General features: G+C 43.4%; 1 protein-coding gene across 1 annotated transcript in view; it reads right to left on the reverse strand.

Moving 5' to 3' along the window:
• Positions 1 to 25,252, reverse strand: part of LOC133577720 (transmembrane protein 132B) — a 405,689-nt gene that overhangs the window by 190,627 nt on the left and 189,810 nt on the right. Inside the window, exons 2-3 of the mRNA XM_061931705.1 lie at positions 23,832 to 24,238; positions 23,131 to 23,696 (exon numbers count right to left, since the gene is read on the reverse strand). Of these exons, the coding sequence (XP_061787689.1) occupies positions 23,131 to 23,696; positions 23,832 to 24,238 (973 nt within the window). The remainder of the gene's footprint in view (positions 1 to 23,130; positions 23,697 to 23,831; positions 24,239 to 25,252) is intronic.

Genomic DNA, 25,252 nt, shown 5'->3' on the forward strand with positions numbered 1-25,252 from the left:
TATTATTATTATTATCATCATTATTATTGCTACATCGCAAACAGTAGCAAATGAAAATGTCTATGCTAACTAAATACGTTCAATAGCGTATTTAGCGTTGAAGGCATTGCCAGGGGTGTCCAAACTGCGGCTTGTCATTCAATTTGACCCGCGAGAGGCGCGAGTCCACTAGGTAATTTGGCCAGGCGCGGCGTTTTCATATAAAATATGACTAGCCATCAATATAGCTACCATTTGGTCGCCATCTGGTGAGTGACGAAAGCAACGCAAGTCAGTGACCATTAATTGTACATACATGTGACGTGGTGCACAGCATTCACTTATACGACCCAATCCAGACAACCTTCCCTGGTCATAGTGCAGGAAAAAAAAATCCAAGCAATTCAAGTCAGCGACCGTTAATTCTACATGGTGCACAGCATGCACTTATACGACCCAATCCAGACAGCCTTCCCTAGTCATGGTGCAGGAAAAAAAATCCAAGCAACTCAAGACTGTGACCATTAATTGTACAAAAATGTGAGATGGTTCCAAAGCATTTGCATATATGACCCAATCCAGATAACCTTCCCTAGTCATGGTACAGGAAAAGAAAATACAAGCAACTCAAGTCAGTGACCATTAATTGTACATAAATGTGACACGGGGCACAGCATGAATTTATACGACCCAATCCAGACAACCTTCCCAAGTCATGGTGCAGGAAAAAAATCCAAGCATCACAAGTCAGTGACCATTAATTGTACATAAATGTGACATGGTGCACAACATTCGCATATATGACCCAATCCAGACAACCTTCCCTAGTCATGGTGCAGGAAAAAAATCCAAGCAACTCAAGACTGTGACCATTAAATGTACAAAAATGTGACATGGTGCACAACATTCGCATGTATGACCCAGTCCAGACAACCTTCCCTAGTCATGGTGCAGGAAAAAAAAAATCCAAGCAACTCAAGTCTGTGACCATTAATTGTACAAAAATGTGAGATGGTTCCAAAGCATTTTCATATATGACCCAATCCAGATAACCTTCCCTAGTCATGGTGCAGGAAAAAAAATCCAAGCAACTCAAGTCTGTGACCATTAAATGTACAAAAATGTGACATGGTGCACAACATTCGCATATATGACCCAGTACAGACAACCTTCCCTAGTCATGGTGCAGGAAAAAAAAATCCAAGCAACTCAAGTCTGTGACCATTAATTGTACAAAAATGTGACATGGTGCACAACATTCGCATATATGACCCAGTACAGACAACATTCCCTAGTCATGGTGCAGAAGAAAAAAAAATCCAAGCAATTCAAGTCAGTGACCATTCATTCTACGTGGTGCACAGCATTTACTTATATGACCCAATCCAGGCAACCTTCCTTAGTCATAGTGCAGGAAAAAAAATCCAAGCAACTCAAGTTGGTGACCATTAATTGTACAAAAATGTGACATGACTCCAGAGCATTTACATATATGACCCAATCCAGAAAACCGTCCGCTTGTCATGGTGCAGGAAAAAAAATTAAAGGAACTCAAGTCAGTGACCACTAATTGTACATAAATGTGACGTGGTGCACAGCATGAACTTATACGACCCAATCCAGACAACCTTCCCTAGTCATGGTGCAGGAAAAAAAATCCAAGCAACTCAAGACTGTGACCATTAAATGTACAAAAATGTGACATGGTGCACAACATTCGCATATATGACCCAGTACAGACAACCTTCCCTAGTCATGGTGCAGAAAAAAAATCCAAGCATCACAAGTCAGTGACCATTAATTCTACGTGGTGCACAGCATTCACTTCTATGACCCAATCCAGACAACCTTCCCTAGTCATGGTGCAGGAAAAAAAATCCAAGCAACTCAAGTCTGTGACCATTAAATGTACAAAAATGTGACATGGTGCACAACATTCCCATATATGACCCAGTACAGACAACCTTCCCTAGTCATGGTGCAGGAAAAAAAATCCAAGCAACTCAAGTCTGTGACCATTAAATGTACAAAAATGTGACATGGTGCACAACATTCGCATATATGACCCAGTACAGACAACCTTCCCTAGTCATGGTGCAGGAAAAAAAAATCCAAGCAACTCAAGTCTGTGACCATTAATTGTACAAAAATGTGACATGGTGCACAACATTCGCATATATGACCCAGTACAGACAACATTCCCTAGTCATGGTGCAGAAGAAAAAAAAATCCAAGCAATTCAAGTCAGTGACCATTCATTCTACGTGGTGCACAGCATTTACTTATATGACCCAATCCAGGCAACCTTCCTTAGTCATAGTGCAGGAAAAAAAATCCAAGCAACTCAAGTTGGTGACCATTAATTGTACAAAAATGTGACATGACTCCAGAGCATTTACATATATGACCCAATCCAGAAAACCGTCCGCTTGTCATGGTGCAGGAAAAAAAATTAAAGGAACTCAAGTCAGTGACCACTAATTGTACATAAATGTGACGTGGTGCACAGCATGAACTTATACGACCCAATCCAGACAACCTTCCCTAGTCATGGTGCAGGAAAAAAAATCCAAGCAACTCAAGACTGTGACCATTAAATGTACAAAAATGTGACATGGTGCACAACATTCGCATATATGACCCAGTACAGACAACCTTCCCTAGTCATGGTGCAGAAAAAAAATCCAAGCATCACAAGTCAGTGACCATTAATTCTACGTGGTGCACAGCATTCACTTCTATGACCCAATCCAGACAACCTTCCCTAGTCATGGTGCAGGAAAAAAAATCCAAGCAACTCAAGTCTGTGACCATTAAATGTACAAAAATGTGACATGGTGCACAACATTCCCATATATGACCCAGTACAGACAACCTTCCCTAGTCATGGTGCAAAAAAAAAAAAAATCCAAGCAATTCAAGTCAGTGACCATTAATTTACGTTATGCACAGCATTCACTTATATGACCCAATCCAGGCAACCTTCGTTAGTCATAGTGCAGGGGGGGAAAAAATACAAGCAACTCAAGTCAGTGACCATTAATTGTACATAAATGTGACACGGGGCACAGCATGAATTTATTCGACCCAATCCAGACAACCTGCCCTAGTCATGGTGCAGGAAAAAAAATCCAAGCAACTCAAGTCGGTGACTATTAATTGTACAAAAATGTGACATGGCTCCAAAGCATTTACATATATGACCCAATCCAGAAAACCGTCCGCTTGTCATATTGCAGGAAAATAACATTTCAGCCCTTAAATGTCAAGATCAACTTCAGATCCATTTATTATACATTTTTATATTTCTTTATGGCGTTATCTTTGTGTTAAATAAAACCTAATTTTTGTATGGCAAACACACACAAATATGCAATATTTACCCTCCAAAAAGTGGAATATTTGACATGAATTAATTGGTTCCTTAAATATGTCAATACTTCATAACAACATTGATTTTGATTCATTATTATATTTTGAGCAATGACAGTTAAAGAAAAAAACAGCCATTTTTGTTTCATTCGAGTCAACAATGCAACATTTTCTCGTTACTTTTAACCTGTTTGCTGTTTTATCACACTTTTTTATGTTTATTTTTTTATTCGTAGTAGTAGAAGTTGTAGTTTGGGGGCCACAAATGGCCACGGAGCCACACTCTGGACGCCACCTTCTTCTTCTTCTTCTATCTTTGCCATGGTTTGAGATATGTTTGTCCCTGGAGGAGCATCACCCTGAATAGTCAATCTTTGGCCGTGTCTGACCAAGACCTTTTCTTGGGATTGTTGTGTTGCCGCGGTCATTTCCTCATCTGGCCTGATGGTTGTTGTGAGGGCAGCGGAAGGTGCGAGCGTGAAAATATCGACTGTTGGTGAGCGAGTCTCAAGTGGAATCAATGGCGGCTTGGAGGAATAAAAAGGAGGAGCGAGCAAAGCGGCCACCGAGGACTCCAGTTCATCTCCTCTCTGATCCCAAGAAAAATGCACTAATCGCTTACATCTGCCGACACACACACACACACACACACACACACGCGCACACACACACACACAGACAGAAAGAAGGAAGGAAGAAGTGGGAAAGCAGCTGTGTGAAAAGAAGCGAGTGGCTTCAGTGACACGGAGCGAACTGGCTAATGAGGAACATCAAGTTGAAAGACGTTCACTAATTGGGCCTCCAGTCTGATGACTTCCTGCTAATTGGAGCGTTCGAACCCCAGTGTGAGTGGACACGCAACAACACGCTAGGCACCGCATTCAGACCTGCCAGCCTTGGAAAAATCACAGGCAGGTCACTACTTAATATATATATATATATATATATATATATATATGTATATATATATATATATATATATATATATGTATATATATATATATATCTTTATTTTATTATATATATATATATATATATATATATATATATTTTTTTATTTTTTTTTTATTTATTTATTTTTTTTAATTTTATGATATATATATATATATATTTTTTTTTATATATATATATATATATATATACGTATATATATATATATTTATTTTATTATATATATATATATATATATATAACAAGGAGCAGCGAGAATACCAAGAAGCGCATATGCCAAATTTTCAAAGAGAACGGCCTACGGATCACGATTGAAGCCAACAAGCAAACCGTCAACTTCCTTGACGTCACTTTCAACCTGAGAAATAACAGCTACCAACCATTCACGAAACCCAACACAACACTCCAATACGTGCACCATGACAGCAACCACCCACCCACCACCACGAAAAGAATACCTACCGGAATCAATAAAAGGCTATCGATGCTGTCATCTAGCAAAGCTGAATTTGACCAAGCAACCCCCCCCCCGTACCAAAAAGCCCTTGATGAAAGCGGATACAATTTCACCCTCACCTATGAACCCACGCCAGGAAACCAGCCAAAAAAGAACAGAAAACGAAACGACATCATCTGGTACAACCCCCCATACAGCAAAAACGTCTCAACTAACATTGGACACAAATTCCTCAATCTGATTGACAAACACTTTCCCAAAGACAACACCCTAAGAAAAGTATTCAACAAGAACAACATTAAATTGAGCTACAGCTGCATGAACAATATACGGCAAATCATCTCAAACCACAACAAAACAATTGCAAATGAGCCGTCGGCCCCCAGACAGAGCGACTCCAAAACCAACAAAGACTGTAACTGTCGAAAGAAACCTGATTGCCCTCTCAACGGGGGGTGCTTACAAGCATCAGTTGTCTACCAATCTAAGGTAACACGCAAGGACATTAACACATCCGACACATATGTAGGATTAACCGAGGGAGAATTCAAAACCAGATGGAACAATCACAAGGCTTCTTTCAGGAACAAAAACCTGCGGAATACCACAGAACTCAGCAAACACATTTGGGACCTCAAAGACAATAATGTTGAATATTCAATAACATGGCAAATTCTTGCATCCAGCACACCTTACAATAGTGGTAATAAAAGATGCAACCTATGCTTGAAAGAGAAACTGTTTATTATTTACCGTCCAGACCTGTCATCCCTCAACAAGCGCAGCGAAATTGTAACAGCATGCCGCCATAGACGGAAACACCTCCTAGGTAACACATGAGCCAATCACCACGCCCCTAGGCCAGCCTGTACCCACCCACTCTGTGCCCTATATAAACTATGGTATGCGAATGCTCCCATTAAAATCTCCTGATGATTGAGGGTACCCCCCCTCATGAAACAGGCCTGTAGAGATGAAATAGTCTTGTGATTTTTTTCCCACACATACATATATTGCGCTCTACTATGGTATCGAGCACTATTTTTTGGATAACCTTATTAAGACATATATATATATATATATATATATATATATATATATATATATATATATATATATATATATATATATATATATATATATATATATATATATAATCTCCTGATGATTGAGGGAACCCCTCATGAAACAGGCCTGTAGAGATGAAGTAGTCTTGTGATTTTTTTTCCCACACATACATATATTGCGCTCTACTATGGTATCGAGCACTATTTTTTGGATAACCTTATTAAGACATATATATATATATATATATATATATATATATATATATATATATATATATATATATATATAATATTCATTTACACATATACACACACATAACACTCATCTACTCATTGTTGAGTTAAGGGTTGAATTGTCCATCCTTGTTCTATTTGTCACTCTTTTTCTAACCATGCTGAACACCCTCTCTGATGATGCATTGATGTGTGGCACGCACAAAAGTGCTTTCATCAAATGCACTAGATGGCAGTATTGTCCTGTTTAAGAGTGTCACAACATTGCTGTTTACGGCAGACGAACTGCTTTATGGTAGACGAAAACGTGACTGCTGTTGTTGTGTGTTGTTGCCGCGCTGGGAGGACGTTAATGAAACTGCCTAACAATAAACCCACATAAGAAACCAAGAACTCGCCCTCCATCATTCTACAGTTATAACATGATTGGGCAGGTATGCTTGTTTATATTGTGTGCCTGAATTTCGGGAGATTTTCGGGAGAAAATTTGTCCCGGGAGGTTTTCGGGAGAGGCGCTGTATTTCGGGAGTCTCCCGGAAAATCCGGGAGGGTTGGCAAGTATGGCCATTCTAAAACTTTCATTCTAGTCTGATTTAGCCATTCCTTTACCACTTTTGACGTCATTGTCCTGTTGGAACACCCAACTGCGCCCAAGACCCAACCTGATGATTTTAGCTTGTCCTGAACAATTTGGAGCTAATCCTCCTTTTTCATTGTCCCATTTACTCTCTGTAAAGCAGCAGTTCCATTGGCAGCAAAACAGGCCCAGAGCATAATACTACCACCACCATGCTTGGCGGTAGGCATTCTGTTCCTGGGATTAAAGGCCTCACCTTTTCTCCTCCAAACATATTGCTGGGTATTGTGGCCAAACAACTTCATTTTTGTTTCAACCATGACATTATGTTCTTTACAAGTGTATGTACACTTTTGATCGCGAATGTATACAAATATATATATGTGTGTGTGTGTGTGTGTGTGTGTGTGTGTGTGTGTGTGTGTGAGTGTGCGCGTGTGTGTGTGTGTGTTAAAAAGAAGCTAAAATCCATCCATGTCCATCCAGCCTACGTGTTCTTCAGCACATCCTGGTAATCACATCACCTCCGTGTCATGGAGCACACTTAGCCCTGATTATGACACACACACACACACACACACACACACACACACACACACACACACACACACACACACACACACACACACACACACACACACACGGCACGCTGAGATCCACTTAAGCCTAATTACATGTCTGACTGTGTTTCTAACATGTGACATTGTCCACCGGCTGGACTTTAAACGCGGACTTTAAGTGCTGCACTCGGAGCCAATGGACACACACACACACACACACACACACACACACACACACACACACACACACACACACACACACACACACACACACACTTGTATGTCATGTATCACACACAACAAGGTAGCATTGAGGAGCATAGCCATGTCAGCTACGTGCTAACATTACATTTTAGCATCATGCTAATTTAACAACATTAGCATGGCTATGTTAGCAAGATGCTAACATTACATTTTAACATCTTGCTAATTTAGTAAAAGCCGCGTAGCTATGTTACCTGCAGGCTAGAATTACTTTTTTAAAATCATCTTAGTTGAGCAAGACTAGCATAGCAGTGTTAGCTAGAAGCTAGCATTACATTTTAAACATCATGCTAATTTAGTAAAAGTTGCATAGCTATGTTACCTACATGCTCGAATCACATTTTAACATCATATTAAGTGAGCAAAACTAGCATAGCAGTGTTAGCCAGATGCTAATAGTACATTTTAACATTGTTGCTAAGTTAGCAACTCAAGCATAGCTATGTGAGCTACGCGCTAACAGTGCCCTTTAACATCGTGCCAAGTTCAAAACAGTAGCACAGCTATGTTAGCTATGAATGCTAACATTACATTTTAACATCTTAACTTAACAAGACTAGCATAGCAATGCTAATATTACATTTTGACATCGCGCTAAGCAAGCAATTCAAGCAAAGCTATGTGAGCTACACGCTAACAGTACATTGTGACATCGTGCCAAGTTAAAAACAGTAGCACAGCTATGTTAGCTACGAATGCTAACATTGCATTTTAGCATCTTAAGTTAACGAGACTAGCATAGCAATGTTAGCTAGATGCTAATATTACATTATAAACATCATGCTAATTTAGTAAAAGTAGCATAGCTATGTTACCTAGATGCTCGAATCACATTTTAACATCATATTAAGTGAGCAAGACTAGCATAGCAGTGTTAGCCAGATGCTAATATTACATCTTAACATTGTTGCTAAGTTAGCAACTCAAGCATAGCTATGTGAGCTACGCGCTAACGGTGCCCTTTAACATCGTGCCAAGTTAAAAACAGTAGCACAGCTATGTGAGCTACGAATGCTAACATTACATTTTAACATCTTAATTTAACGAGACTAGCATAGCAATGCTAATATTACATTTTGACATCGCGCTAAGCTACCAATTCAAGCATAGCTATGTGAGCTACACGCTAACAGTACATTGTGACATTGTGCCAAGTTAAAAACAGTAGCACAGCTATGTTAGCTACGAATGCTAACATTGCATTTTAGCATCTTAAGTTAACGAGACTAGCATAGCAATGTTAGCTAGAAGCTAATATTACATTTTAAACATCATGCTAATTTAGTAAAAGTTGGATAGCTATGTTACCTACATGCTCAAATCACATTTTAACATCATATTATGTGAGCAGGACTAGCATAGCAGTGCTAGCCAGATGCTAATATTACATTTTAACATTGTTGCTAAGTTAGCAACTCAAGCATAGCTGTGTGAGCTACATGCTAACAGTCCATTTTAACATCATGCTAAGTTAGCAACACTCGCGCAGCCGTGCGAGCTACATGCTAACGTTGCATTTTTACCATCATGCCAAGTTAGCAACATTAGCATAGGCATGTGAGCTACATGCTAACGTTACATTTTTACCATTATGCCAAATTAGCAACACTAGCATAGCCGTGTGAGCTACATGCTAATGTTAAATTTTTACCATCATGCCAAAATAACAACATTAGCATAGCCATGTCAGCTACATGCTAACAGTCCATTTTAACATCTCGCTAAGTTAGCTACACTAATGCAGCTGTGTGAGCTACATGCTAACAGTCCATTTTAACATCATGCTAAGTTAGCAACACTCGCGCAGCCGTGCGAGCTACATGCTAACGTTGCATTTTTACCATCATGCCAAGTTAGCAACATTAGCATAGGCATGTGAGCTACATGCTAACGTTACATTTTTACCATTATGCCAAGTTAGCAACATTAGCATAGCCGTGTGAGCTACATGCTAATGTTACATTTTTACCATCATGCCAAATTAGCAACATTAGCATAGCCACATCAGCTACATGCTAACAGTCCATTTTAACATTGTCAAGTTATGTTTTGTTTGTTTGTTTTCTCCCCTAACTTGAAAAGGGTTTGACTTTTTGACCAGGGGTTTCACTGGGACTTCACTCTTTGTTTTAATCCAATGATGAGACAAATCTCTGTTTATCCTTTTATTTTGGACTTGATTGTCTCTTTTTTTCATTGAATAGATGTAAGGTGAAAAACCTTTGGAAAAGGTGGACAAATACAAAAGTAAATAGGGACCAATATAAACAAATTACAATAAACCATTTTTTCAAGTAAAAGTGTTTCCAAAAGTACATGTAGTGACCTTTAACAGCTTGGATTTGGCATTTAAACATTTAACAACCACTTGGCAATTAAAATAAATTCAACACATTAAATCAAAAACATCAAAATAGTATAAGTAATCTCACCGTCAGCCACCCTGGTCTCTTTAAACAGTTGTCTCTATTGTATTTGGCAAAATCTCCTCGAGCAGTGTTTGTTGGCCTGAAGTCTGAGCTGGAGCTGCAGACTTAAAAAGAGTGGATTTGATTGCTTCAGGTGAGAGCCTTCCTGATTACTGATGGTCTTCAGCTGTTGGGAAATGTTGTCAGTAATTCCAGTTCTGTCCTCTGGGGGGAAATGGGAGCCAAACTGACATTTGGACATGAGGCCCTTCTGCTTGGGTGAAGGCTTTGGCCTTATGTAGAGTTTGCCAAAACACCTCCCACTCGATCTTTCCATGTATACATCGGGAAGATCGCCGACTGTAGGCAAACTAAGTGCACGTGATTGGTTTTGGTGGTTGTGCCAAGATTTTCTATTCCTGTTCCTCAGCAGGTAGTAGGACAACCAACCGTCTTACGTCTCTGTGCAGAACGGTGGCTTGAAGCTTTTCCTTTCTGCTGCTTGAATTGGGATGGCTGGTCTTTGCCTTTGGGGCTTTTGTCAGGGGGACACAGTAGCTTGGGAAAACCCGGATGCTTGCACTCGTCCACCACAGACCAGAGTCCTGGTCTTTGTACACCACCAGCCTGTCAGTAGTTGAGTTTTGGAAGATTGCGCCCTCTTGTGCTGCAAGAAAAATGTCTCTCAGGGCATCTTTCCTTTCTTCCACAGAGATGGCTCCTCTGGAGTAGACTGCCTCCCACTTTGGGCCATGCAAAGCCTGAACTTGTTGACGGAACCTTTTTGCTGCCCTCCAGACCATTGCAACTATTTTGACCAGTCTGGTCAGGACACTGAACCGTTTGACATCCACAAGGCTTTGAACAATTGACCCCCCTGTTGGCCGTCTCTGTTCTGTTTGGAGTTGGTTTCGATTGTGTTCGGGCTCTTTTTCCAGGAACTGTTTCCGAGCTTGGGCCCTTGTCAACATAGCAGCAAATGCCTTTCTCTGCAACTTGTTGATGCTCTCTCTGGCTGTGGTTGCTAGTTCCTTAACAGATTTGGTTTGCCACTCACTTTCTGGCAGACTCAAGAACTCGGGTCCATTTTGCCACTCTGAATGTTCATCCAGATCTTGAGGGCCTGCTTCTCTGGTGATGACATCTGCAATGTTTTGTGACCTAGGGATCCACAACCAATCCTGTACTGCTGTGCTGCTTTGAATCTCTTTGATCCGGTTGCCAAAGAATGTTTGATAGCCATAGCTTTCTCGCTGTATTGCACCGAGGACTGTTTGACTGTCAACAAAGTGAAACCACTTTCTGACTTGGATTTGGCCGTGCAGTTCGAAGAACTTCCTGAGTCGTGAGGCAAACATTGCTCCACACATTTCTGCTTTGACAGCATCACCTTTGTGGTCCAAGGGAGTTAGCTTTGCTTTGGATTCAACCAGTCTGATGATGGGACCCAGGTCTGTGATCCATCTCAGGTACATCACCGCTCCGTAAGCATGCTCACTTCCATCAGAGAATGTGATTGCCGAGGGTGGTTCAATAATGAAGCATTTGGGGGTTAGAGCCCTGGTGAACAGGATCTTGCTGAGTTGATGGTACTCCTCGAACAGATCGATTGCATTCCCTCTAAGGTCATCTGAGAGTGCAATGTCCCACGTGTCTTTGACTGGACGGCTTTCAGCCTTTGCCTCTTGAAACGCCTTCCGTACCAGAATAGCTCCCTTCTGCTTGGCAGGAGTTACAAGGCCAACTGGGTCGTACAGTCCTAACACTTGACTGAGAAGTTCTCTTCTTGTCAAAGGGTTGGGTGTCATGGCTCTTATTTCCTCTTGCAGAAGGTCTTCACCCAGCCGCATCTTTTGCTTCCTTTTTGAAAAGTTGATTCCGATTCTGACATGGAGCTTATCCTCCTCGACTTTGTAGCCCAGACCGAGTGCCTTGTTGTCATCATCGCTCATCTGGTTTGGTAAGATAATGGTCTTTTTCATTGTCCTTTCCTCTTCAGAGCGCTCCTTCCTCCCACTTTGCCCAGTGAAGACCCATGGCTTCAACTCAAACCCCCCGGTCTTCAGGATCCTCTCCACGTTGGCTGTGATGATGTTTAGCTGGTCATGGTTGTTGTGGGAAGTGAGGATGTCATCAACATAGCTGTCGTTGTGAAGCACTCGACGCTCCTCTTCAAGATGGGCAAAGAGAGGGAGGTTTGCAGTTTCACGCATTGCCAGCTGCGCTATGCACCCTGCTGGTTTGTCTCCTATGTTCACTCTTGTTATTGCGTATTCCTCCAGGTCCTCATTCTCTGCATCACGCCAGAGGAACCTGTAAAGGTGCACTTCTTGGTCTTCCAGCCAGATTGAGTTATACATCTTTTTGATGTCACCCAGCACAGCATGTGCTCCACTTCTGAATCGGAGAAGCACAGCTCGAATCTGGTTGAGGACGTCAGGGCCTTTCATCAGTAGGTCATTCATGCTGACGCCTCTGCACTTTTGACTGCTGTTCCAGACAATTCTCACTGGAGTTGTGACTGAGTGTGGATTAGGAGCAATGAGATGACTGAGATACCAAACGGGTCCATCCCACTTGGTGATGGTGTCTTTGGGTAGTTTGATGGCTGCTTGTCGATCAATCATGTCATGCACTTGTGCAGCATATGCCACCTTCCACTCAGGTGTTTTGGCAAGTTGCTTTTCCGTTCTCAGGAATGTGGCCTCAACTGTTTTTCTATTATTTGGTAGTGACATGGGGTCCTCCACCCAAGGATACCTGGCATGCCAATGTGGCTCTTTGCTGTGGTTGTCCTCCGTGACATAGGTGAGGCCACCCTTTACCACCTCAAGCTCTCGCTCCTCTGCAAGAGTCATTTCTTTGCCGCCTGGTTGACATTTTCCACAGCGGCATCCTCCACACTTCGGGTCACATGCTGCACCAATACTGTCCCATTTCCACCAGTCTAGGAAGTCCCGGTTGGTGGTTGAAGTGTTTGACCTCCGGAACTTGGCGTGAACCTGAGTGTTGGGAGGTTTTTTACAAGCTGGGCCAGTGAGTTCTTCATACCTCAAAGCAGCAGTCCTCATTGATCTCGCAAAGTGTGTTTTGGACATGTGGGCGGAAACGGTGAGGTCTTCAAAGAGTTCAGGATGAGAGCCTCCAACTGTCATTCCCAGTGGCCCGTCCCACAGTACAAGGTCTCCGATACCTCTGATCCGTTGAGGTGCTAGCTGGCCCTCTCTGTGACTTATGAGCAAACTGACTTCATCGGGTCTTGTCAGAGCTCCAAGTGGGACATCCGGAAATAATTTCTGCAGCTGTTTGGAGTCCACACTTTTATGGATGTCTACAATGCTGTCCAGACCATAACAGACCAATTGATGAGATTTCATAGTGCCTTTTGGAGTCTTCACTCTGATCTTCAAGAGGTACCGCTTTGTTTCCACAATGGTCTTCATTCCTCCGACACCATGTACAATGAGTGTGATGTCTTCGCTCCTGAGGTTCAGTTTGTCTGCAGCCTTGTGGGTGATGTAATTGGTGTCGGACGCCAGGTCGATCAGTGTTCCAATCTTTTCTCCAGCGTTTGCGGTGACCTCCAATAACATCATCATTACTGGCAGTTCTTGCAATCCACTTTCAGCTAAAAGTCCTGATTTAACTTTTGTGGTGTTGAACGTCTTGGATGCAGCATTGGAGAACGCATCATGAAACTGCCTTGCCAGCTCTGGGGAAAGCTTCTTGACAAAGTTCTCTTGTTCTTCTGTGTATGTTCTCCTGCTTTTGCCATCCATTGAGCCAGGTTTGCTCTTTTTCTGTGCCGAGCTGCTTTTCTTGTTTGGACAGAGGTAGAAATGATGCTCAGGTGCATGTTCATCCTTGCAGGCATGGTTGGTGCATAGGAAATCATCTTTGCAGTCTGAACTGTCATCATGGACTTCAAGACATCTCTTGCATGCTCCCAACTTCTTAGCAGCAGCCTTCTTCTCTGCAAGCTGAAGTGCCCGGAACTGCATGCAATAGTACAGCTTCTTCCTGTGCTTCCCATCTCCACAGACAACACAGCCAGTGTGGTCATCACTTGCTTTGGTGGATTTTGTCCTAGCATGTCTTGGCTCAGGCTTCGATTCCCTCTTGTTAGGTTCCTCATCCAGTTGTTCCAGCTGCTCATATATGCTCTCTTGCTCTTTGAGGAAGTCCAAGAGACCGTCAAACCTGCTTGCTGGAGTCACAGCATTCCTGGTGTCTGCTGCATAGATGAGCCATTCCTTTCTGAGAGGTCCTGGGAGTTTCCCCTCAATCGACTTGGTTACAAGTGGGTTTTTGATGGCACCGGTGTCCCCAAGCTCACTGAGATCTTGAAGCGCCTTCTCCACATCTTGGATTAGCTCCACGATTTTTCGCGTCTGGGTACTTTTGACGGGTTGGATTCTTTGCAACTCCTCCACTATCTCTATAGCAATGGAAGTCCGGTTGCCATAGCGGTTCTCTAGAACACGGAAGATGTCATCGGCAGTGTTATGAGTGGTGAGACGAAGGTCTTTCCTGATCTGGTCCTCAACACTGTCCAGCAATTGGGCCTTCTTCACCTCCTTGGAACCAGTTGGCTCACCTTGTCTCTGGAGTGCTTCCCAGTCCTTTTTCCACCTGTGGAATTCACGTTTGTTTCCAGTGAATTTAGGAAGGGCTGTGGGTTTCAACTTGATGGCTGGCACAGGATGACTGGGAGCAATTGGTTCCCTCCTGACTTCTTCCTTCATCCTCTGTTGTATGAAGTCAGCCTTCTTGGAAACCAACTTGGTGGTCTGTAGTTCCAGACATTTTAAGCTTGTCCGAATTTCAACTACTGTATCTTCAGGGACCCATTGTCTCCACCGACCATGCACCTCCTTTGCAGTCTTCACCAGTCCTTCCAGATGGTTCAGCATGAACTCATATCCATCCAGGTTCATATCCTCCGGTTCCACAGCAGTGGTGCGTCTACACTCCTCATCTGCTGCCAGAAGAGCTATGGACATTTCATCTTTTCCAAACTTGTACCACAGGGCCTTCTGGAGTTGACCTTTGACCTTTGCCCGCTTTGACTCACACTCCCTTGAAGTATTATCCAGATCTTCTTGTTGCTCTTGGGTGAGTTCAGTTTCTCCATCTTTTAGCTGTGTCAGAAGTTTGGCCTCTACCTTGTCATTGGCTTCCATGACTTTGTCAACTGCTGCGATGAGTGTCTTGAAACTGTCTCTGAGCTCCTCCTCAGACAAGTCATCATGGTTCCTGGTGAGGCTGTTGACAAGGCGGGTGAATGATGCTTTTGCAGTTGTCCTCTCGGTCTTTAGCTGGTCAAGCACCTTCTTGTCAGCCATATTTACAGCACAAGTGGAGTTGGAGTAAATTTGGTGAAATTAACTTTTAAATCTTTGGTCCAGATCTCCTTTTCCTGGTTGTCCAGTGGGGATCGGTTTTTCACTGTCAAGTTATGTTTTGTTTGTTTGTTTTCTCCCCTAACTTGAAAAGGGTTTGACTTTTTGACCAGGGGTTTCACTGGGACTTCACTCTTTGTTTTAATCCAATGATGAGACAAATCTCTGTTTATCCTTTTATTTTGGACTTGATTGTCTCTTTTTTTCATTGAATAGATGTAAGGTGAAAAACCTTTGGAAAAGGTGGACAAATACAAAAGTAAATAGGGACCAATATAAACAAATTACAATAAACCATTTTTTCAAGTAAAAGTGTTTCCAAAAGTACATGTAGTGACCTTTAACAGCTTGGATTTGGCATTTAAACATTTAACAACCACTTGGCAATTAAAATAAATTCAACACATTAAATCAAAAACATCAAAATAGTATAAGTAATCTCACCGTCAGCCACCCTGGTCTCTTTAAACAGTTGTCTCTATTGTATTTGGCAAAATCTCCTCGAGCAGTGTTTGTTGGCCTGAAGTCTGAGCTGGAGCTGCAGACTTAAAAAGAGTGGATTTGATTGCTTCAGGTGAGAGCCTTCCTGATTACTGATGGTCTTCAGCTGTTGGGAAATGTTGTCAGTAATTCCAGTTCTGTCCTCTGGGGGGAAATGGGAGCCAAACTGACATTTGGACATGAGGCCCTTCTGCTTGGGTGAAGGCTTTGGCCTTATGTAGAGTTTGCCAAAACAAACATCATGCTAAGTTAGCAACACTAATGCAGCTGTGTGAGCTACATGCTAACAGTCCATTTTAACATCATGCTAAGTTAGCAACACTAGCGCAGCCGTGTGAGCTACATGCTAACGTTGCATTTTTACCATCATGTCAAGTATGCAACATTAGCATAGGCACGTGAGCTACATGCTAACGTTACATTTTACCAGCATGCCAAGTTAGCAACATTAGCATAGCCATGTGAGCTACATGCTAACAGTCCATTTTAACATCTCGCTAAGTTAGCAACACTAATGCCGCTGTGTGAGCTACATGCTAACAGTCCATTTTAACATCATGCTAAGTTAGCAACACTAGCGCAGCCGTGTGAGCTACATGCTAACGTTGCTTTTTTACCATCATGTCAAGTTAGCAACATTAGCATAGGCATGTGAGGTACATGCTAACGTTACATTTTTACCATCATGCCAAGTTAGCAACATTAGCATAGCCGTGTGAGCTACATGCCAACGTCGCATTTTTACCATCATGACAAGTTAGCAACATTAGCATAGGCATGTCAGCTACATGCTAACAGTCCATTTTAACATTATCCTAAGTTAGCAACACTAATGCAGCTGTGTGAGCTACATGCTAACAGTCCATTTTAACATCATGCTAAGTTAGCAACACTCGCGCAGCCGTGCGAGCTACATGCTAACGTTGCATTTTTACCATCATGCCAAGTTAGCAACATTAGCATAGGCATGTGAGCTACATGCTAACGTTACATTTTTACCATTATGCCAAATTAGCAACACTAGCATAGCCGTGTGAGCTACATGCTAATGTTAAATTTTTACCATCATGCCAAAATAACAACATTAGCATAGCCATGTCAGCTATATGCTAACAGTCCATTTTAACATCATGCTAAGTTAGCAACACTAGCGCAGCCGTGTGAGCTACATGCTAACGTTGCATTTTTACCATCATGCCAAGTTAGCAACATTAGCATAGCCATGTGAGCTACATGCTAACATTACATTTTTACCATTATGCCAAGTTAGCAACATTAGCATAGCCGTGTGAGCTACATGCTAATGTTACATTTTTACCATCATGCCAAATTAGCAACATTAGCATAGCCATGTCAGCTACATGCTAACAGTCCATTTTAACATCTCGCTAAGTTAGCAACACTATTGCCGCTGTGTGAGCTACATGCTAACAGTCAATTTTAACATCATGCTAAGTTAGCAACACTAATGCAGCTGTGTGAGCTACATGCTAACAGTCCATTTTAACATCATGCCAAGTTAGCAACATTAGCATAGGCATGTGAGCTACATGCTAACGTTACATTTTAACATCATGCTAAGTTAGCAACACTCGCGCAGCCGTGCGAGCTACATGCTAACGTTGCATTTTTACCATCATGCCAAGTTAGCAACATTGGCATAGGCATGTGAGCTACATGCTAACGTTAGATTTGAACATTATAACGGGTTGTGTTTTGGATCATGAAAAAGCCAGCGATACTTTCATAGCAAAATTATGACAATAATGCGTTTGCACGGGTAATGGAGTTCACCTCGAGGTCACGTGACCACAATGGCACCTTTCAGATCAGGTAATATCATTTTCTAAACGGATGCAAATGTGCCCTCCTGAAAAAGAGTCGATTGTTATGCTAATGCCGCCGCGTCCTTTCTTCCGCTGAGACGTTTGTCGGGCTGAAGCGACCAGACTCACGCTCGGTCTTTTGGAACTCGTTTGTTCCCTGGAAGGAACCACGCAGGTGAGCCCTGAAGCACACCTGAGGAGCATTTTAAGGGTCCCTATGTCCCGTCCTGTGTTCCATGGTCCTCTTTGTGTTGTGCTGATCGGATTCTCTGATTGGTTTCAGACCCTTCAGTTCTCGGTCCTGGGCGGAGCCACAGGGCACAGCTGGTTCCATACAGGAACCAAGGGCTTTTGTCAAAGGCTGGCAACGCAGTCGAGAGAATGTGTACACAACCGCTACAATGGTGTCGTGACCCGGATTAAAGTGAGGTTTAGGGGGGGGAAGTGTAACAGTTATTTCCCACCTGACTGTAGTAGATCCAATCTGAACCATACTGTACCATAGAGATCTAAGTTAAACCATCGCAATCCAAGGTGAACCGTATACAACTAGACTGAACCATTGGGATCCAAACTGAACCATAGAGATCCAGAGTTGAGAATTGGGATCCAAACTGAACCTAATAAATCCAAACTGTACCATAGAGCTCTAAGTTAAACCATCACAATCCAAGGTGAACCGTATACAACTAGACTGAACCATTGGGATCCAAGCTGTACCACAGAGATCTAGAGTTAAAGATTGGGATCCAAAATGAACCTAACAAATCTAAACTGTACCATAGTGATGTCAAGTGAACCATAGCAATCGAAACTGAACCAGAGCGATCCAAACTGTACCATAGAGATCTAAGTTAAACCATCACAATCCAAGGTGAACCATATAGACCTAGACCAAACCATTGGGATCCAAACTGTACCACAAAGATCTAGAGTTAAGAATTGGGATCATAGCTGTACCATAGCTGTACCAGAGCAATCCAAACTAAACCATAGAAATCAAGAGTTAAGAATTGGGATCCAAACTGAACCTAACAAATCCAAACAGTACCATAGTGATCTCAAGTGAACCATAGCAATCGAAACTGAACCAGAGCGATCCAAACTGTACCATAGAGATCTAAGTTAAACCATCGCAATCCAAGGTGAACCGTGTAGAACTAGACTGAACCATTGGGATCCAAACTGAACCATAGAGATCTAGAGTTGAGAATTGGGATCCAAACTGAACTTAATAAATCCAAACTGTATCATAGAGATCTAAGTTTAACCATCACAATCCAAGGTGAACCATATAGATCTAGACTGAACCATTGGGATCCAAACTGTACCACAGAGATCTAGAGTTAAAGATTGGGATCCAAAATTAACCTAACAAATCTAAACTGTACCATAGCGATCCAAACGTAACCAGATAAATCAAGAGTTAAGAATTGGGATCCAAACTGAACCTAACAAATCCAAACAGTACCATAGTGATCTCAAGTGAATCATAGCAATCGAAACTGAACCAGAGCGATCCAAACTGTACCATAGAGATCTAAGTTAAACCATCACAATCCAAGGTGAACCATATAGATCTAGACCAAACCATTGGGATCCAAACTGTACCACAAAGATCTAGAGTTAAGAATTGGGATCCAAAATTAACCCTAACACATCCAAACTGTACCATAGCAATCCAAACTAAACCATAGAAATCAAGAGTTAAGAATTTGGATCCAAACTGAACCCAACAAATCCAAACAGTACCATAGTGATCTCAAGTGAATCATAGCAATCGAAACTGAACCAGAGCTATCCAAACTGTACCATAGAGATCTAAGTTAAACCATCGCAATCCAAGGTGAACCGTGTAGAACTAGACTGAACCATTGGGATCCAAACTGAACCATAGAGATTTAGAGTTAAGAATTGGGATCCAAAATTAACCCTAACAAATCGAAACTGTACCATCCATCCATCCATCCATTTTTCTACCGCTTATTCCCTTCGGGGTCGTGGGGGGCGCTGGAGCCTATCTCAGCTACAATCAGGCGGAAGGCGGGGTACACCCTGGAGAAGTCGCCACCTCATCGCAGGAAACTGTACCATAGCAATCCAAACTAAACCATAGAAATCAAGAGTTAAGAATTGGGATCCAAACTGAACCTAACAAATCCAAACAGTACCATAGTGATCTCAAGTGAATCATAGCAATCGAAACTGAACCAGAGCGATCCAAACTGTACCATAGAGATCTAAGTTAAACCATCGCAATCCAAGGTGAACCGTGTGGAACTAGACTGAACCATTGGGATCCAAACTGAACCATAGAGATCTAGAGTTAAGAATTGGGATCCAAAATTAACCCTAACAAATCGAAACTGTACCATCCATCCATCCATCCATTTTTCTACCGCTTATTCCCTTCGGGGTCGTGGGGGGCGCTGGAGCCTATCTCAGCTACAATCAGGCGGAAGGCGGGGTACACCCTGGAGAAGTCGCCACCTCATCGCAGGAAACTGTACCATAGAAATCCAAACTAAACCATAGAAATCAAGAGTTAAGAATTGGGATCCAAACTGAACCGAACAAATCCAAACAGTACCATAGTGATCTCAAGTGAATCATAGCAATCGAAACTGAATCAGAGCTATCCAAATTGTACCATAGAGATCTAAGTTAAACCATCGCAATCCAAGGTGAACCGTGTAGAACTAGACTGAACCATTGGGATCCAAACTGTACCACAGAGATCTAGAGTTAAAGATTGGGATCCAAAATTAACCTAACAAATCCAAACTGTACCATAGCGATCCAAACGTAACCATATAAATCAAGAGTTAAGAATTGGGATCCAAACTGAACCGAACAAATCCAAACAGTACCATAGTGATCTCAAGTGAATCATAGCAATCGAAACTGAACCAGAGCGATCCAAACTGTACCATAGAGATCTAAGTTAAACCATCGCAATCCAGGGAGAACCGTGTAGAACTAGATTGAATCATTGGGATCCAAACTGAACCATAGAGATCTAGAGTTAAGAATTGGGATCCAAAATTAACCCTAACAAATCCAAACTGTACCATAGCAATCCAAACTAAACCATAGAAATCAAGAGTTAAGAATTGGGATCCAAACTGAACCTAACAAATCCAAACTGTACCATAGTGATCTAAGTTAAACCATCACAATCCAAGGTGAACAATATAGATCTAGACTGAACCATAGTGATCCAAACTGTTCCACAGAGATCTAGATTTAAGAATTGTGATCCAAACTGAACCTTACAAATCTAAACTGTACCATAGCAATCGAAACTGAAACAAAGAGATCCAAGCTGTACCATAGAGATCTAGAGTTAAGCATTGGGATCCTAACTTTACCATACAGTTTTTGAGTGAACCATAGCAATCCAAGCTGTACCATAGAGATCGAGAGTGAGCCATTGCAATCCAAACTGAACCTAACAGATCCAAACTGTACCATGGTGATTTAAAGTAAACCATAGCTATCAAAACTGAAACAAAGAGATCCAAACTGTACCATTGAGATCGAGAATGAACCATTGTGATCCAATCTGAACCTAACAGATCTGAACTGTACCATAGTGATCCAAACTGAACCGTAGAGATCTAGGTTAAACCATAGCAATTCGAAGTGAACCATAGAGAACTAGAGTGAACTATTGTGACCCAAACTGAGCCTTACCACATCCAAACTGTACCATAGTCATCTAAAGTGAACCGTAGCAAACTAAACTGAAACAAAGATATCCAAATTGAACCACAGCGATCCAAACTGAACCTAATCGATCCAAACTGTACCATAGTGATCTCAAGTGAACCATAGCAATCGAAACTGAACCAGAGCGATCCAAACTCTACCATAGAGATCTAAGTTAAACCATCGCAATCCAAGGTGAACCATATAGATCTAGACTGAACCATAGCGATCCAAACTGTTCCACAGAGATCTAGATTTAAGAATTGTGATCCAAACTGAACCTTACAAATCCAAACTGTACCATAGCAATCGAAACTGAAACAAAGAGATCCAAGCTGTACCATAGAGATCTAGAGTTAAGCATTGGGATCCTAACTTTACCATACAGTTTTAGAGTGAACCATAGCAATCCAAGCTGTACCATAGAGATCGAGAGTGAGCCATTGCAATCCAAACTGAACCTAACAGATCCAAACTGTACCATGGTGATTTAAAGTGAACCATAGCTATCAAAACCAGAAACAAAGAGATCCAAACTGTACCATTGAGATCGAGAATGAACCATTGTGATCCAATCTGAACCTAACAGATCTGAACTGTACCATAGTGATCCAAACTGAACCGTAGAGATCTAGGTTAAACCATAGGAATTCGAAGTGAACCATAGAGAACTAGAGTGAACTATTGTGACCCAAACTGAGCCTTACCACATCCAAACTGTACCATAGTCATCTAAAGTGAACCGTAGCAAACTAAACTGAAACAAAGATATCCAAATTGAACCATAGCGATCCAAACTGAACCTAATCGATCCAAACTGTACCATTGTGATCTCAAGTGAACCATAGCAATCGAAACTGAACCAGAGCGATCCAAACTGTACCATAGAGATCTAAGTTAAACCATCGCAATCCAAGATGAACCATATAGATCTAGACTGAACCATAGCGATCCAAACTGTTCCACAGAGATCTAGATTTAAGAATTGTGATCCAAACTGAACCTTACAAATCCAAACTGTACCATAGCAATCGAAACTGAAACAAAGAGATCCAAGCTGTACCATAGAGATCTAGAGTTAAGCATTGGGATCCTAACTTTACCATACAGTTTTAGAATGAACCACAGCAATCCAAACTGAACCATAGAGATCGAGAGTGAGCCATTGCAGTCCAAACTTAACCTAACAGATCCAAACTGTACCATGGTGATTTAAAGTGAACCATAGCTATCAAAACTGAAACAAAGAGATCCAAACTGTACCATTGAGATCAAGAATGAACCATTGTGATCTAATCTGAACCTAACAGATCTGAACTGTACCATAGTGATCCAAACTGAACCGTAGAGATCTAGGTTAAACCATAGCAATTCGAAGTGAACCATAGAGAACTAGAGTGAACTATTGTGACCCAAACTGAGCCTTACCACATCCAAACTGTACCATAGTCATCTAAAGTGAACTGAAACAAAGATATCCAAATTGAACCATAGCGATCCAAACTGAACCTAATCGATCCAAACTGTACCATAGTGATCTCAAGTGAACTGAACAGATGCGACGTGCACTAGACCACTTGGTGCTGTCTAAGAGCAGTTTGCACCTTCAGGCCCCAACAAAGATGCGATGGTTTCCAGGTGAAAAAGCTCCTCGTCAGTCCCGCCTACGTCTCAGTGCTCTTTTCTTAGCGGCTCACACCTGATGAATATTCATGAGGTGTTGCTGAAAGGAGGCTGAGCACACAAAGGTGACAGCCGTCACCCTCAGGGGGCGGCTGTTGTTCAGCGAGAGAAAGGAGCAGTAAAAGAAGTATTTCTCACCTGAGAGTGAACTGCTCCACGTGAGAGAAGGTCTTCATATAGACGCCGAACGCCACCGTCTTGCCGAGCCGGACCGGACTGGGAGGCACCAGAACGTCCACGTTCTCGTCCAGCGTCAGCAGTTCTCCTTTGGCTGAGACCGGACCAACGGTCACGGCCACAGAACCGACTTTCTGCATGTCCTGAAGTCCTTCGTCCACCGGAGGGCTCCACGGCATGCCCAGACCCCCGAGAGGCCCCAAGTTAGTCGCCGGACTTTTCCACGGCTCGTTAACAATAGGGGGACACTCCAGTCCGGCGCCCTCCACTGGTATGACGGAGTAATACACCTCCAATGATGGCAGCGCGGCGTCCACGGGTCTCCTTCTCGCCTGGAGGGGCATAAACCAGGCTGGGGGGATCTCCAGGCGGACAACGCACAATCCGGACGGTCCCATGAGTCTGCAACCGGCCGACGGGGCCACTTCATTGGTGTCTCGGACCGCCAAGGCTCGGACACAGGGGAGGAGGCCCGGGAGATGGGGGCCCGACTCGTCCCAACGTCTACCCACCAAGTAGAACAGAACCTGGAAGCAAAATGAATGCATCACTGAAGAAGAAGAAGTCAGTTGAGGTTTTAAGACTGTCTAAGAGTCATAAACACATCGTATTGAATGAATCAAGACCGAGGACAAACTGAAGAACTACCAGAGTCAAAGTACCTGGATCCAGGGATTTGTGGACCCCACTCTGGGCACCACCACGTGACCCTTCACCTTCCAGTTCAGGGTCACATGCCCCGGCGTCAGATGCAGACCCTGGAGCAGCTCCACGGGGACGGTCTGCTCGGCGCTCAGGTTGCCGTAGCTGCAGGCGACCGAGGGCAGGGCGTGCGGGGCGGCCACGCCCGCCTCCAGCTGGTGCAGGAAGAAGGGCTCGGTGCGCGAGCCCAGGCTGCCGTTGCGCATGACGTCCTGATTGGCTTCCCGCAAGAAGAAGGCGGAGTCGGCGCCGCTCAGCTGGCACTGCACCGGCAGGTAGGTGGGGAGGGAGGCGGAGAAACGGGGCTGGGCCGAGTCCGACCCCGGGCCCGGACCGCCGCCGGTCGCTCCTGAATGACCGCCGGATACTGAAAGAAGAAGAGACAAGCAGATGTTCGATTGTCAACTTACACTCTTTGATTGGTCACCAAAACATTGACTGTACACACACACAAAAACACACACACACACACTGTACATACACATTTACTGGATTTGCACACACACACATATACAGTATATATACAGGTATTAGAGATGCGCGGTTTGCGGGCACAACCGCGGAGTCCACGGATTATCCGCGGATCGGGCGGATGAAATTAAAAAAAATAAGATTTTATCCGCGCGCGGGTCGGGTCGGAAGGATTAATTAGATTTTTTTTTTTTTTTTTTTTTTTTTTTGCGGGTGGCAGTTAAACCAATTGGTAAATATATATACATAGTTAAATGTTGTTACCCACATACGAAAAACGAGCAGGCACCTGCAGCATATGCCACAACAGAAGAAAAAAAAAGAAAAGAGATGGACACTTTTACGGAGCGGAGAAGGGACGCCTCGCCGGGGTCCGGGACCGAGGCCCCTTCCCCCGAGAGGGCCCCACCGGGAGCCGTAGCTGAGGCGATCCGCGAGAAGGGCCCGACGCACGTCCAGGGTCACCACCGCGCCCACCGCACCGACACCCCGCCTCGTCCGCCTTCGCCGCGGCCGGCGTCACGCGCAGCAGGTAAGCAGCTTACCTGCCCGCCACCCCCGTGGCCGGGGGCTCGTAACATGGGTCACTCCGCGCGCTCCGCCCGCGCAGCTTACCTGCCCGCCACCCCTGTTGCCGGGGGCGCGTAACAGGGGTCACTCCGCGCGCAGTGCGCTCACGAAAGGGGTGGGGCTCACCCTGGTTGATATAGAGAGCAGGACGGTGGCCATGGAAGTCGGAACCCGCTAAGGAGTGTGTAACAACCCACCTGCCGAATCAACTAGCCCTGAAAATGGATGGCGCTGGAGCGTGGGCCCATACCTGGCCGTCGCCGGCAGCCAGACGCGCTTGGAGGTGCGCTCAGCGCGGCTCCCATATGATTGCGCACTGGTGTGCGTCTGGGTCGTGACA

Source organism: Nerophis lumbriciformis, linkage group LG03 (assembly GCF_033978685.3).
Source record: "Nerophis lumbriciformis linkage group LG03, RoL_Nlum_v2.1, whole genome shotgun sequence".
NCBI classification, from domain to species: domain Eukaryota; kingdom Metazoa; phylum Chordata; class Actinopteri; order Syngnathiformes; family Syngnathidae; genus Nerophis; species Nerophis lumbriciformis.